Source organism: Orbicella faveolata, unplaced genomic scaffold (genome assembly GCF_042242905.1).
Source record: "Orbicella faveolata isolate gen_17 unplaced genomic scaffold, um_ofav_v1 contig_2, whole genome shotgun sequence".
NCBI classification, from domain to species: domain Eukaryota; kingdom Metazoa; phylum Cnidaria; class Anthozoa; order Scleractinia; family Merulinidae; genus Orbicella; species Orbicella faveolata.
The window spans coordinates 14597501-14614143 of NW_028301547.1; the positions used below are offsets into that span (position 1 = coordinate 14597501).

At 39.1% G+C, this 16643-nt stretch overlaps 1 protein-coding gene across 1 annotated transcript in view; it reads right to left on the reverse strand.

The window, feature by feature from the left end:
• LOC110062961 (uncharacterized) overlaps positions 1–13200 on the reverse strand; it is a 20073-nt gene extending 6873 nt beyond the window's left edge. The window contains exons 1-9 of the mRNA XM_020769906.2: positions 12639–13200; positions 12207–12293; positions 9542–9880; positions 7283–7528; positions 6013–6412; positions 4217–4762; positions 3567–3652; positions 1181–1239; positions 939–986 (exon numbers count right to left, since the gene is read on the reverse strand). Coding sequence (XP_020625565.2) covers positions 939–986; positions 1181–1239; positions 3567–3652; positions 4217–4762; positions 6013–6412; positions 7283–7528; positions 9542–9880; positions 12207–12293; positions 12639–12954 — 2127 coding nt within the window. The 5' untranslated portion in view covers positions 12955–13200. The remainder of the gene's footprint in view (positions 1–938; positions 987–1180; positions 1240–3566; positions 3653–4216; positions 4763–6012; positions 6413–7282; positions 7529–9541; positions 9881–12206; positions 12294–12638) is intronic.
• Positions 13201–16643: the final 3443 nt, after the last annotated feature.

A 16643-nucleotide genomic window follows, 5' to 3' on the forward strand; every position in this document is an offset into this window, starting at 1 on the left:
CGTGAATTCAAAGTGCATATGGGTGATTTGGTGCAAAATGTTGACACGGTTTTCATAAATCGAGTCGTAAATATATTTAAGTTTATTTGCCTGAAGGGAAGCCATTAGAAATAAGTATCACCAAAAAGGTTTGCAGCCAGATCTCTTTATAGAGTGGATTTCAACTGAGGGTGTTAAAACCAAAACCAATCGAGTGAACCAATCAAAACTCGAAGCAAATAAATGAAGCCGATACAAAGCGCGGCAAAATGTGTGTGAGTGAGCCGAGAACTAAGGCAAAACACATGCTTGATAGAAATAGAGCAGTTTTCATTTAGCGTTGAAAACCAAAACCAAAGTAATAACTCAAGCCAATCATAAAAGACACAGTAGGGAGTTTTAAGAAACCAGGACGCGACGCCGAGGACAACATGGATTAAAAAATGATTTTATATTTTACCTCCGAATCTCGCGATATACTCTGAAGTCATTTTCCTTTGTTTCTTAGGTCAAGACCATCACGAAACTGAATCTCGGACAGGGCGAAACATTTGAAATAAAAGTAAAAAATTAGCCGTCGTGGTTCACGTTCTCTGGACACCGCAGAATTTGGTCATTTCACATTGTTGTTTTGTGACGGCAAAGAAATGTACCAAGAATTATAACGCACGTGTACAGCCATTGTTCTGCTCATTAAACCTTTTGTTTAGCGACGTTCCCGTTGCCGTCGTGGTTTCCTTAAACTCCCTAATAAACCAATCAAAACTCCAAGTAATTACATGTAGCTGAAGCGAAGCGCGGGAAAACGAGTGCAAACGAGTCAAGGTTGGTTTGGGGTTTATTTCTGATTGGATGAAAAAGGGGCGCGAGTTTCTTTAAGCCAATCGTGTGGCCTAGTAAGTGCAAAACCAATTACTTTTCGATGCTCAAATGAAAAGCGCTCTATTTAGAAAACTTACCCTTAAACCTGCCGGAAGGTCATTCTGTCGGATGGTCATTGGGTCATCCTAGTTCCATGAAGCAAGTGTAACAAAATCAAAATTAAGCAATAGGTCACCATCAAAGTTGAATTGTAAAAATGACGAACAGCAAACGCAGCAAATATAGAACAACAGGAATAAAGGGAGGCAATATTGAAATTGTTGGAATTGTTGAAATAAATTATCCAAGTCACATTAACAGAGGAACACATGTGAATTACCTCCTCCATATCATCTGAATTCTCACATTCTCCTAAAGGGTCCGATGAAGCACGAGATTCTGAAAACAAATAGTATTTCTTTACATGAACATCACGATCATAAGTTAGCTCAGGAGCCATAATCGGGGACGGAGACCGTAAGTCTTGGGATCCGCGCGCACCTATGATATGGGACAATTTTTCTATTTTTAGAACAAATTGCGCCATCCTGACGTCATATATCCGCGCGGATTCACGCACATGTCCGGGGCTCTCGTGTGGATGTTGTCACGTTGCGTGATCAAATGGTGAGAGTTGAGAGATTCTCTTGCGTATTTTTCACAGCGATGGCAGGGAATAAGGTAGGGAATACGAACCAAGGCACTTATATGTAGTTTTATGCTCTGAACTAACGGAAATGGTGGGTTTTTCAGGGTAGAAAACAAGACTTTAATCTCGCGCTGGAAATGAATAATAAGATCTGCTCACGCTAGTTGTAAGCTTACGCGTATGTTTTTGCGTTTGTTCTGACTTAAGAATATAGCAAGAAAATTCTCTACTCTGGTATCGAGTTAATTTGTGAGTTTCTCAGACAATGGTTAATCATAACCAAAACCTGTTTTGATGGTTTCTTATTGTTTCTGCTTGTTTGGTGAGTTTGCAAAAGTTCAGTGAAAGGAAAGTCTGACGCGTACAATTAGCTCATTTGCATAGTGCAGCTCGTGCACTTTCAAGTCCGAGTCGGTGTTTTCAATTGTCAACAAATCTTGACAAAGATTTCTTTCGTTATCTTTTGTGCTGAGATGCTACAACAAATTTCACGAACGCAAAAAAGGCTACTAACATCATGTGTGTTTCTTCAACATAAGCATAGTGAAGTTTTACACTGCAAAAATGAAAATAGACAAGGAGTTTGGATAACTCGATCAACAAAATCGAAATCATTATTCCAAGTTGATTAAAGAAAGCGTCATCGTAACTTTGGTGATTATTTCTGCTTTATTCACATATTTTCAGCTAAGCTTAATATGTTCTCAAACATTTATCAATCTTAAACACATTTAAAAACTATAGAGCTATTGTTTGAGTTCGATGTACGCTCTCACACGACAGTGCGATGGAACTTCGGTGCAATTTGTCATGTTTACTGGCTGCACAAAACACGCATCGGCGGGCGCTCTCATTCATCGACAACAGAGAATTTACTGGATTTTGCACGAATAAAACTGAGCAGTATCTACGGACGTAAAGTTATTACGTCTTGATGAAACATCAAGCGCTGCTTACAATTCAAGCGAAACTCAAACTAGCAATTATTTTGTTTTACTTTTCGGTCGCGATAGACTGACAAATTCCTTGCAAGCGTGTGGCAAGAGGAGCTAGGAAACTATGAAGTCCTGAAGCTCTGCTATATCTAAATATATCCAGCTAGTTTTTTGCTGTGTAATGGAAAAGCTGTTAATCTTCAACATATGTGAAATTTAAAGTGGAGTAATGTACACCTCATGTAAAAGAAGCATCCGTCGGAACACAATTTGGTCAGCGATATATATAAGCTTACAGCGGAACATACCTAAATTCGACACTGTCTTACTTCACTCAAACTGGAGCAGCTTACGACGAAAATACTTAAGCAAAATTCCAACAGACGTAAACGCGTTGAGTTGTGGGCCAAAAACATGAAAAATTTCGGGAATTTCGGACGCCATTTCCCCCGCGCGACATCCGCAAAAATCCTCGCAGCATGTACGCGCGTGTGCCGCAGGTGATGGCGCAATTTGTTCTAAAAATAGAATTATTGTCCCATATCATGGGGACAACCCCAATACTTGAAATGGCGCGCGCTTACGGTCTCCGTCCCCGATTATGGCTCCTGGTTAGCTGTAGCTTTCATCTACAGAGACATCGCAAATTTACTTCTTAAATGTTTCAAAAGTGCCGTAATTTGGGAAAAAATCTCCACTCTACTCTCGTTAAAGAATTTTTAAGTGAATCGAAAACTGTGCAAAAAAGAAATAGCAAACACACAAAGGTAACGAGGAAAGGCGTTTTCATTATATATATATTTTCATATTACCAACTACTAAATAATTGTTGATGTTTATCCCAAGTTCATTGCATAGTGTTGTCAATTATATTGGAAAACAAGTTCATATGGGAATTAGTGACAAAACAGTAGTAGTAGTGACAAAATAGACAAAATAGTAGTGAGAGAAAAGTGACATTCCAAAAGAACTTTTAGACAGCGAAGTCCAATCACAAGATGTGTTTGCTGGTATCCAAAATGGCTTTAATTTATTGACACCCAATCAATCAAAGGAATGACATGCAGTGTTGAGCTAATATTAACTCCACTTCTTGGATTTAAGAAATTCTTTAGAAACTTGTTACAATAAAATGCAATTACCTGACGAAAAACCTCGAGTGTTTGATACTGGAGCGTGAAATTCAAAGTCACCAAATCCTCCAAATCCCCGTGTTGTGCCTGGTTTTCTGCAATGCATAACATGACAAGTTCAATGCTTTCTGCACGTATTGCATGCCTATGATACAGCACTCTGCATGCATTATATGCAGACCTATGATGGTAGATAATCACTCATGACAATATAGCCCCAAAAGAGTAGATAATTATCTAGCCCTCTGCGTGCATTATAGACCTATGATGACAGATAATTATCTAACACTCTTGATGCATTATAGACCTATGATGACAGATAATTATCCAGCACTCTGCATGCATTATAGACCTATGATGATTAAGATAATCATGAACGCAGCATGCTGTAAGCTTTGCAGGCCTATGATGCTTGATAATTATCTAGCTCTCTGCATGCATTACCAACCCATGATGATAGATGATCCTGAGTGTAATATCTGTCTGGCTAGACAAATCCTTTGCCTTGTACAAGTGTGCATCAAGGAATTTGGGAGGCTTCTAAGGTACAACTACAGTGTAGCCCTAATCACATATTAACTGAGTAATGTGCATGTCACTTTTCTATGTATTGTACAGAATATGCTCTGCTGATATATAATGATGAAAGCGATTCTTACCTCAGAGAGCTGAGTTTGACTCCTCTATGAGTGGCTGGCGCTCGATTTTCTTTCTGCTGAGCACTCACAACTGTAACCTCTGAACCATTCTTCATGCCCAGGTCAATCAGCTGTTTGGAACCACTGCCACAAATCTCTTTGTTATCTAGTTTTAACATGGCATCAGTCTGTGGTATTTGAAGTTCTTTCTTAAGTTCATCCACCGTTGCAAACCAGGCTATCGAAATCTTCTTTACCTCCTGACTGGGCAAGTGTACAATGATGTTGATATTCATGTCTGTCACAACCTTAATAACTGGCTTTTTTGATTTTAAAAACATTGTTGCCAGGGAGTCTGTCTCTTTTAAATCTTCCCCATTGAGCTGAAGTCGTTGTTTCTTTATGGGTACACTCATTTTTTCTGCAATTGCATCCATCACTCTTTTACAAGAGTCGTGACGAGGGTCAACCCTGATGGTAAAGGCATCCAAGCCCAGAGGCTCGATTGACATTGGCTCTTCATTGGTAAGCACTTGGATAATGTCACCATCTTTTAATGAGCAAGATCTAAGAGATTCTCAAAAGAAAGAAAATTAGTTTCTCTGTCAGAGTGTGTTTAACAGCCAAAACATGGCCTTAATTGTGTTGTGAGAAAATTACACCTGACAAGAGAAATCTGATCTGGGGAGGGGGGTACTCCCATATGAACATGATGGGGCTGCTCATCGTACCTTTTAGGGATTAAAAATGTGGTTTTGGTACCTTTTAGGGTATTGAGCCGAAAAAATATGACAGGGAGAAAAATATTTCAAGCCACACCCATAAAAAAGGATCGTGGTACCTCTTAGGGGTTCTTTTCCAAATTTCCGATGAGCACCCTGTCTTTTTTAGATGGGAGTCCCGCCCGGGAATCTGATGCCTGCATGGTCATGGTATTTGATGCCCTGGGAAGGAAAGCTTAATATCATCTCACTGTTTGGGGTCATCACACAACGCTCTGTCCTCCAACAATGGCTGCTCAAACCTGAACTGTATTCTTTTCCTTTTGACAGCAACCACTTTAATATCCATTGGCAAAAAAGGTCATCATTTATTGCTGTTTGTCTAAATGGTGCAAGATTGCTTCAATTCTTGAACGTGAATGCCTGTTAGTACTACTTACAGTGTACTACTTATAGTTTTCCAAAATGTGTTCTGACAGTTCCTTTTATCACTGATCTTAGTCTGGAAAATATTCCCTAATATTTGCTGGGTAATTTTTAACCCCAGAATTGGTTTGATCTCCACCAAATCAAATATGGTGAAATATTGACATGAAGTCATGAATCCACTTAATAACAGTTATTTCTCAGGAGATTTGTGGAGATAGTGAAATAACATGACACTGGCATAGAACTACAAATGGTCTGCAGGCATGTTCTCAGACACTGCGAAAGAAGCAAAGGTGATACTGCAACAGATGAACAGCTCATGGCTTGCTTTGCTCGTCCTGCACCGCATGAGAGCCTGCTGCATACTAAAATAACAATATACAACTTATTGTGCTTAATTATTTAATTCCCCTTTTGCCATGTACAGACTTCAAAACACATTAATTATTCACCTAGTTAACTATTCTGAAATTATTATAAACCAGCATATGATAATCTACATATTTGAAATAATTAAGTCATGGAAAACTTGCAAGTGTGTAGTTTTTTAATTAACAAATTAAACACTGGTAGGTATTGATAGCAGTTAAAGATTTTGTTTAAATATCACTAATTATGTTCTCTTGATAATAATTTAATGATAGAATCATACATTTGGTCATGTACCTTACAGAAGTTTGCTCTTCTAGTACTTTTCCATTTCTTATCAAACATGAGACAATTCCGAGGCGTTCCCACAGTGTTCTGTTGATCTCTTCTTTCAGGTCATCAACAGTCGCTTCCTTGAAACCAGTCAGCAAAACTTCATGCTTTTTGTCAGATCTTACATGCTGTACAAAGAGTGCCATTGCCTCGGGCTTGAATTCCAGTTCGATTTTACCACTGGACTCGACACTGTCAACTGGATGAGCATTTGAAGATGGCATACATTCAGGTGAATCACTGGTGAATGTCAGCTTGCCCTTCTCCCAAGCAGAACCTTCTATAATCAGAGGGTTAGTTTGCTGTGCATCTACACTCCAAAACCCAAGGTACCTTCCCCCAAATGTTATGTCCACCTCCGCAGCTTCAAAGAATTAAGTCAGTTTCAAATATTTAGAACTGCATGACTGTACATAACACCATGCCTTATTCTATCTGCTGACTTACAATTAAGGATTGAATGTTATTAAAACACTCCTATTTCACAACAATATTCAAAATACCAATTACTAAATGCGAAAGATCATGGTTTGTGCAGTGCCTGGTAGAGTTATGTATTAACTATTTGTAATCTTTTGGCTTGACTCATATTTTCTGACTCTTTTTCCAGTTTAAAAATATATATATATACTATTATTATTGTCATTAATTATGCAAAGTACTATAATCATGGATCATGCGTACTAAAGGCATCTTTGGTCAAGTGTCAGTCGATACCCTTGATCAATGCCCTTGATTGACCCTCAATTGATAGTCCATTAACACCTTGGTTGACACTCGCTTGACACTCCACCAACATCTCAGTCGACAGTCGGTCAAGAGTTGACTAATTTTTAATGGATTCATATGAGTCAGTTGACAATCAGCTGAGTATCAACCGACTGTTGAGTAACTGTTGACAGAGTGTCGACCGAGATGTCGATTGAGGGTATCGATTAAGAGTATCAATCAGTACTTGACTGGGGATACCTTTAGTGCACATGATCCATAATCATAATAAAACATAAAAAAATCTGCCATATTATGTCATTGGACCAGATACAAAGGAAAATTATGCAGCTTCTAAGCATTAGGTGTGGATCTAAGTAAAAATATTGAATGTCAGCTTTGTTAATTCATTGTGTGTCATACGATACGAATTAATTGGAGGTCAGCTGAACAAACAATGAATGTGGGCTGAACATGCTTGGCTAGAAGGGTAATAAGTTTTCAAGATGTATTTTACGTTTCTCACCATAATCATTGCTATTTGTTATAGCAATGGAAAACGTAGTTCCATTGTCCATCATGACCACACCTTTCTCACTAGTGCATTCGCAGAGACTCCCATTATTGATTGCTACAGAATAACCCTTCTTTTTGTAACTTTTCAGCTGCAGTTGTGGTGAGTCAGTTGTAGGGGTTTCATAGCTGTTTAACAAGGGACTTGGATTGACTGGAAATATCTGATCTTTACTGCCACATGAATCTGATTCTGAAACTTGAATAGGTACATGTATTTCAATTAGTAATTTATAACCAGAAACTAATATATTTAAGTTTAAGAATAATTTTAAAATTTAAACCAAAGCTAAATACCATTCAAGTACACCAGATTTCTGATACATTTTCTTCCCAAGATCAAGTTTCATGCAGAGTTAAAAGTCATTCCTCTTTTTCTGGCTCTACTTCTGGTATTGGTGTGTGCATGACATGGTCTCTTGAACAACTCATCGTAACGACTACAGCACTAAGAAATGGCAGATCATGTGTACTTAAATGGCATCCGCAGACAAGTGACGATCGATACCCTTGATTGACATCTTGATCGATACTAGATTGACACTCTATCAACACCTCGGTTGACACTCAATCAACACGCAATCGACATCTCGGTCAACAGTTGACTAATTTTCAATTCATGCATATAAGTCAGTCAACACTTGGCCGACTATCAACTGAATGTTGGTGAAGTGTCAATTGAGTGTTGACCAAGTATTGATTGGGATGTCGATCAAGTACCAATTGAGATGTGGATCGAGGGTATTGATCAAGGATATCAATCGACACTCGACCGCACATGCCTTTAGTACATGGCAACTTTCATGGAGGAAGTTCACCCTACTCTAGAAAAGGTTGAAATTCTAAGGATGCTACAATCCTATTTTGGTGCACTCCAAATGAACCAGAGACACGCGATGTACAATTTAAAACCAGTTTGGAGCATTGTTTTGTCATGTTGGTCACAAAAAATATAATACTCATCAGAGTGAAGGGAAACCTTTTCTCCCTTTGTCCTTGCTCCTACAACCTTGATACATATATCACTTGTATATGTCTATTAAAAACAAGTTGCATCAAGTTTCTTGGGTGCGTAACTGAGAATTAGACAACATCTGGTGGCACAATATTTCAGTAGGATATATATATACACAGTGGAACCTCTCCACAATGGCCACCTTGGAGACAGAGGAAAGTGGCTGTTGTAGAGAGGTGGCCGTTATGGGGAGGTAGGGGTGTAATATGACACTCGTATTTTTTCAGGGGTGCAGCATTTATATTTTGTAGCAGGTATCCTGTATGTAACACAATCAAAATATATCAATAATACAGAAACAGAGACCATGCAATGACGTGCGGTATGGATGGATTTTTGTCACCTTTTATTAACAATAAAAATGGAGGTTTGTATGCACTGTTTGTCAGTTGTTGATTAACTGGCCATTGTTGGGAGGTTATTTTTACAGTTGGGATGGATCTTAGTGGCCATTGATGTTGTGGAGGGGTGAGCGTTGTATGGGGTTGAAATAAGAGTGAATGCATGGACCGTCTGCTGGAACAAAAAAGTGGGCATTTTAGAGAGTTGGCTGTTGTAGAAAGGTGGGCATTATAGAAAGGTGGCCATTTAAGCAGAGGTTTGTCTGTATTAGGAAAAAAGGTAAAATAGCAACTATACAGTGGAACCCCACTCTAAGACACCTGCCTGATAAATGCAGTCACCCCCATATTAACCAACTGTTTTATTTTTCCCAATGGAAAGCTCAACTTGTACATTTTCTTTCATATTAGCCACTTAATAGGGACATTACGGCCACTCTTCTGTGACCAGAGTGACTGGTGTTCTTATACAAAGTAAACCTTGCTTATTGATGCTGGTTATCTGTGTATTGTATTTTTATTGTTACGATCACTTGTTAATTGTCCCCTCTTAGAAAATGAAAGCTCAATTTATGCAGGTTAATGGCAGTTTATTAGAGAAGAAGCTTCTGATCAATTAAACAGGTGATTAAAGTTGTGGACTATTTATAAATAAAAGTACATTTACAAATAAACTGACAAAATCAATTGTGGATTGGGTTGTCTGTAAATCTACACAAATGTAAATTGAATACAATTAACTGGGAGGTATTTTGCTTAAAGAAAATGACTTCCCACACACAAGCTGTGCATCCACTATTTCTTCAAATATTATTTTATTAATATTTTCTTAGAGACCATGAAGGCTTAAAATTACCTTGCTTGCTTGAATTCATAGTTGTCTCCTCATCCAACTTGTTGAATCCCGCCCGCACACTTCCTTTGTTGCCCTTCCGATCACCACCATCAGTCACAACATTATCATCTGGTTTCTTAGCACTGGAAAAGCTGGCCAGCATTGTGGCATGTGGGCTTGTGGCTCCTGTGGTTACTGCTGTCTTCATTTTGTCTGAAGTTTTACTAGTGTTAAAATCCTCAAGGTAACTGCCATCTGTCATTTGTTCATCTTCTGCACTTGCCTGCAGGTCCTCTGCAATCTCCTGAAGCTGGAAGTCAGTGTCCTTTTCACCCCCAATCAACTTCAATTTCTTATGCACTGAAGATAAAGAAATGACTAGCTTAGAATTCATCCCCCAAGAATCCACCAAAACATCTTGCTACCATTTGCCCATGTCATTTTGCTCAAAAGTGGGCATCTGGTACACTTCTACCAGACATTAGGAGAAATAATTTCTTATCACCAAATACTGATTGTGTGGTTAATCCTAACTATAACAAAATTTTTGATCGTGATTGGTTCTCCACATGCCTATTTGTATTTAATTAGCAGCTACATTGAAATAGGTTATGAAGTGAGTGAACTCAATTATTGACGTCCTGCCATAGAAAAACCAACAAAATGACAGACTTTGAGAACTACGGTCTTTTATCAATCTCGTTCCCAGAGCCCACATGTATTTTGGTTGGCGCTGACCAAAAGACACGTGGGCTCTGGGAACAAGATTGGTCTTTTATTTTCTCGATTCTTTTTCTTTGTTTTCGTTTTCTTCAGTTTCTTTACATTCATGGCTAAGGCCATCTGTCTTCCTTCTCATGCGCACTATACACGAATTTCCAAGGCAGCTCTTTCAGACATGATGTTGATTTTGTGTTGATGTCAGAGTGTTTTCCATCACCGTTGAATGAATCGTCCTCGAATTTGACTCTATCTGAAAAATCAGCGATGGTTTCAGAAATCACCAGGAATCTTACCATGCATGACTCTTTATAATACCCTGGCTTTCATAGAGACCACCTCAGAATGAACATTGAGTCCTTTCACTAAGAACTTTGCATATTGTTTCATTTATGACAAAGAGAAACACTTGCTTACGAGCATCTTTATCGATAGAGAAGCGTGGATTATGGCATCTAGGAATTGGGAAATGCTCTCGGTCTACAGCTGTTACGTTTGGACAATGCACTTCACTTAACATTGTTCACGAATTCATTCATTCATCTGCATTTCTTGTCATTTTAATGAACTGCCCCTTCCCTTTGACGTACTCTTGTGTTCTTTGCGGAGGTCGATTAGAATTTCTCCTTCTAAGGTGAATGAGCACTTCTTGTTCAGGCCATAGTTCAGGCATGAAGGTTCCTTGCAAACTTGACTGATATGGTATAGCCAACACATATTAGGAAAAAACTAGAAATCTGTTCAAGTAATACAACTGTTTCAAACTGTTGTTACTACTTGCCATGGTCAGTAGAAGATTATGCACTTGTTTGTGCCACAGTGAACAACATCTCACGTACAGACCGTGATGACTGACACATCTCACCAAAAAGCCAATGCATGGCACTGATAAGAGACCACTAACCTAGGTTAGCCCACGCAGAAAGGTAGTTTAAAATTAACCTCACTCGGTTAAAAAATCTATAATTGTTCTTCAATTAATTTCCATGGTAACCGTTAACCCAGTTTAAGTTCAATGAACTGCTGAAAATAGCAACCACTCACGATTTTTCGGTTACCCGGTTAATCATAATTGATTAATTAGAAATAACCCAGTTAACTCTCATAGTGCAGCCGCAGCCATTGTATTATTCTAGACACAATGCTGTGTGAATTCATTAATTTCTTCACATTTTGCTCAACGATTATATAGACTTCATTGTGTTATGTTCTAAGTTAAATTATTTAAATCAGGAGCCCGTATTTTCTGGAAGAAAAAATAGGGGCTCTAGATGGGGGTCCAGATGGTGGTCCAAATGGGGGTCCAGACGGGGGTCCAGACGGGGTCCAAAAGGGGGTCCACTAGGGGGCTCCAGATTGAGGGGTCCAATTTTTGTTTTGTACTGACCCATTCAACCTTGTGTCATACAATTCAGGGAGTAATCATGCTTATAATTTCAAATCACCCTCGCGCTTTGCGCTCATCCAATTTTGAAATTACTTGCAATTACTCCCTGAATTGTACTCTACTGGATCCAATTACTATTACTAATTAATATGTTGTTTCAGAAAAAACCTGCACCCCTCCAGTGGAAGGCATTCTTCTTTTCCCAGTGACCCCTTTGCAAATTATTGTTCAGCTTCTGGATGTTCTCCCTAAAAATTTTGAAACCCTCCTGCCCCTCAGAATTTTCCATGATCTTCCTTGGGTTTGGGATGGATGTTTCCTGGAACTACACAAATTATTCAAGGAAAATTGAAATGAAAGAATTATAACATCATGTTCAGGGTTTATAATTGCCAATGCTAAATAAGACAGTCAGATCTTTTTAGATGATGATAACAGAAAATAAATTTTGAGCATAATATTAGGTTTTATCAGTCAAAAGCATGGAATGTAGTTTAGCTCTTTTCATACACAAGTCACGAAATGAAAGATATTTTGTATAGCTACCATCATGGTCTATTTTAAGCTGTTCCTCCTTACTTTCAGAAGTGCTCTGGCCACTACGTGGAAAAAAGTCTGCTAAATGTACAGCTGCCTCTTTAATGTCATCACAAACCAAGTCACAATCTGTAAATGAAAGGTAAAAAAATGAATGAAAGATAACAAACATAAAATTAAGCTTACACATGCTCAATGTTATATTTCATAGTCCTTAGAGGGCATTATTTATTCAACACCCATTTACAACAGAGTGCAAGTTAATATCATAACTAGGAAACTAGCGTTTAGAGTCTTCAGTCACTGGTCTCTGAATGAACATTCCAACAACAATGTGAATCAAAATTTCTAAATTAAACAAATGCAGGGAGGTGAAAAACTGTAAACATGTGAGCTTATAACTTGTTGTAAACAGCGCAGCTTAACGAAATTGTAAACATTAGATAAGCTCAAAATATTATCTTTGATACAAACCTTTCCTGTCTAAGCTGTTGTCATCGTTCATCGTTTCTCTGAACAGTGTGGCAAAGAATTCTTCCTTTCCCTCTATCTTTTCAACAAGATCAAGACGTCCAATCGATCCGAGCGCAATTTTCAACACCACGAAATTTTTGGGTGACAGAAGACACAGTCTTTCCATCTCCTCAAAATATTTGAAAACTTGAACCATTTCTTCGCATTTCGAGGATGTCACGTATCCTTTCAACACAAACTTTAGTGCTTCAAATTCGTTAGACTCCAGTTCATTGCCAAGATGAAGCAGAAAACTATGGAATTCCAACTGCTCCATAACATTGAAGAACTTAAAATCTGTCACTTAGTCTGTACCAACGCGATCGTGTCGATTCCACACTCACGTCGATAAGTCAACGGAGTTTGTTGAAGCAAATCTGACGATGCTGACGGCTTATTCAAGTTTTAAACAATGCAATAGGAAGTACAATCGTCGCAAGGTTCGAATTCCGCTTCCGTCATTTGTATTTCAGGAATAGTGGCCTGTTTCAGTAGAACTTTCAGTTTCGTTTTCAGATGAGGGGTATTCCCCAGCGTAGCCTCGGTCGCGTTCCCGCCCCATTCCCACGCGGGAGAGGGTTTTTGGCGGGAGTTTTTCACAATCACTAGGGACTTTAAGCAGCGGGAACGCGGCCGGCGACGGGGACGCCGAAACCTGTGAGAAGGCTGGGGAGAGAACGCCGTTGTCGCGGGAATTCACAAACATTAAGCAGCACCGTCGGAAACCGCGGTTTCCGCACTGAAAGCTTATTGACATTATCGATATTCGTCCTCTGTTTATCAGGATGAACTAGGATCACTTTATTGAAAGAAGTTCGCAATCAACTCTTGATAATCCACGATGAAGGTGTGTTAAACGATCACGAACTTCTACTCTTGTACAATTTAAACCGGTCGAATGATCTCGACCAACCTTATGATTCCTTTCCTGATTTTAACTTCGATGGTTTGAAGACGACGAGTGCCGGTCTGAATTTCGCTTCCACAAACGCAACTTGCCCCTTCTCGCTGAGTTGTACAATGAAGTAAACGAACTTGTTATCAGCAGATGTTTAATCAGACTGGCGCGACAAAACAGTGTGCTGACTGATAAAGATCTAAGTAAACCACTGATCTTACGACTGAAAATGGAAACAGCTACGCAAGTTTTAATGGTGTCTACCCTTTTAAATGTGTTAGAATTTCACCATCATGAGCCATTTGACATTTGAGTACTTCTCGAAAGGAAAAATTTCGATTGAAATTCATGTAAGTTGTCTTTATTTACATTAGCTTTCAAAAAGATATTTCACGGTACTCATATGTTCGCCGACTGGCTTGAGTTCGCTTCAGATTTCCCGACGTTTCTTTAAAATGAAATATCTCACATAACAAGAGAAAACAAGCATTAAAGTTCCTCGAAATTAGTAACACGGGTTATTTAGCGTTGACACAGCAGAGGAAACGAAAGCGAAAACTCACGTTTTCAGACAACGCGAAATGAGCTTCACTCACGTCGGGCTCGAACGCAGAACGTCAACTTGTTTCCCGCCAGTCATGCGCAGTGGACCTTTTGGCTTTTCCCTGATCTTATGGCGTTCCCGTCGCCGTCCGCGTTGTCTTTGCTTAAAGACCCTACTTACTAACAGGAGCCACTTCCCGCCTTCCCTATCCGGTTGATATGGGACAATTTTTCTATTTTTAGAACAAATTGTGCCATCATGTGGGACACACGCGCGTACATGCTGCGAGGATTTTTGCGGATGTAGCGCGGGGAAATGGCGTCCGAAATTCCCGAAATGTTTGATGCTGTTGTCATGCCCACAACTCAATACGTTCATGTCTGTTGGAATTTTACTTCAGTATTTTCTTCGTTAGCTGCTTCAGTTTGAGTGAAGTAAGACTGTGTCGAATTTAGTTATGTGCTGCTTTATGATATCACTGACCAAGTTGTGTTCCGCGGCTTCTTTTACAAGAGCTCCACATAACTCCACTCTAAGTTTCACATATGTTCAAGATTAACAGCTTTTCCAAAACACAGCAAAAAACTAGTTGGATATATTTGGATATAGCAACGTTTCAGGACTTCAAAGTTTCCCTCTTCCCTCTTCTTGCCACACGCTTGCGAGGATTTCGCCTGAGTCCAGGTCTGGCCTGAGTCTATCTCGACCGAACAGTAAAAAAAATAATAATTGAAAGTTTGAGTTTCGTCTGAATTGTAAGTAACGCTTGATGTTTTATCAAAGCCAAATAAGTGACAATAAAGTTTATGTCTGTAGATGCTGCTCAGTTTTGTTTGTGTAAAAATCCAATAAATTGTCTGTTGTCGATGAATAAGAGTGCCCGCCGATGCGTGTTTTGTACAGTCAGTAAAACATGACAAATTGGACTTCCCCACAATCGTGTGAAAACGTACATCGGACCCATATAATATCTCTAGTTTCTAAATACGCTTAAGGTTGATAAATGTTTGAGAACATATTAAAAGCTCAGCTGAAAATATGTGAATACAGCAGTAATAAGCAGCGAAATTACGATGACGCTTTCTATAATCAACTCGAATAAAGATTTCGATTTTGTTGGTTGAGTACTAGTTATCAAAACTCTTTGTCTATTTTATTTTCGCAGTGTAAAATTTCACTGTTAAAGAAAAACACATGATGTTAGTAGCCTTTTGGCGTTGGTGAAAATTGTTGCAGCATCTCGGCACAAAAGATAACGAAAGAATCTTTGTCAAGATTTGTTGACAATTGAAAACACCGACTTGAAAGTGCTCGCGCTGCACTATGAAAATGACCTGCTTGTACGCGTCAGACTTTCCTTTCAAAAACTTTTGCAAACTCGCCAAACAAACTGAGACAATAAAAGACTATCAAAACAGGGTTTGTTTAAGATTAAGCATTGTTTGGGAAACTCACAAATTAACTCGATACCAGAGTAAAGAGTTTCTTACATAACTTTTCTTTACAGAACAAACGCAAAAGCTTACGCGTTCAACTAGCGCGAGCAGTATTATTCATTCACAGGGCGAAATCGAAGTCATGTTTTCGACTCTGAAAAACTCACCTTTTCCATTAGCTCAGAGCACAAAACTACATATAAGAGCCGTGGTTCTCATTCCCTTCCCTATTCCCTGCCATCGCTGTGAAAAATCTGCAAGAGAATCTCGCGCGCAACTCTCACCATTTGATCACGCAACGTGACAACATCCACGCGAGAACCCCCGACATGTGCGTGGGTCCGCGCGAATATATGACGTCAGGATGGCGCAATTATTTGTTCTGAAAATAGAAAAATTGTCCCATATCATAAGTGCGCGCGGATCCCAAGACTTACGGTCTCCGTCCCCGATTATGGCTCCTGTTACTACTTGATAAAAAAAATTTGAAGTTTTTAAAAATGCCAGATAGATTAAACAAAAAAAAAAAAAGAAAAGAAAAACGCTGAGAATGGAGAGCCAAATCGCAAAATTCCATTTCCCCCAAGGTTTTGCATAGTCTCTGTCACGCAATCCTGGGGCATCCCAGTCACGAGGTCAGCGAAACGTGCACGTGTAATACAGATGTGAAGTTTATATGAAATAATTCATATATGAACTGTGGTTGTAGATGAAAGTGAAGAATGATCATCGCAGTAAATTTTCCAATATAAACAATTGGAAAGAAGAAGCCTGAAAAATCAGGGCTTCAACGGGATTCGAACCCGTGACCTCCGCGATACCGGTGCGATGCTCCACCAACTGAGCTATGAAGCCACACACTGGGAGCGAGGTCAATTTATTGAGTTCATATTTCGAGTGCCGAAAGGCGCTTCAAACGTAACTAGGGGTCTCCTAGAAAATTTTGAAATTCGAGGTCTCGGAAACGCCATTTCCTGCAATTTGCGAGGGACATATCAATAAATAAATGCAAGGGAGAATGCAGTAGTTAGTTCTTTATTTTACCCATCTCTAGAATTTTCGGCGAGCCACAACAAAAAACAGGGAGT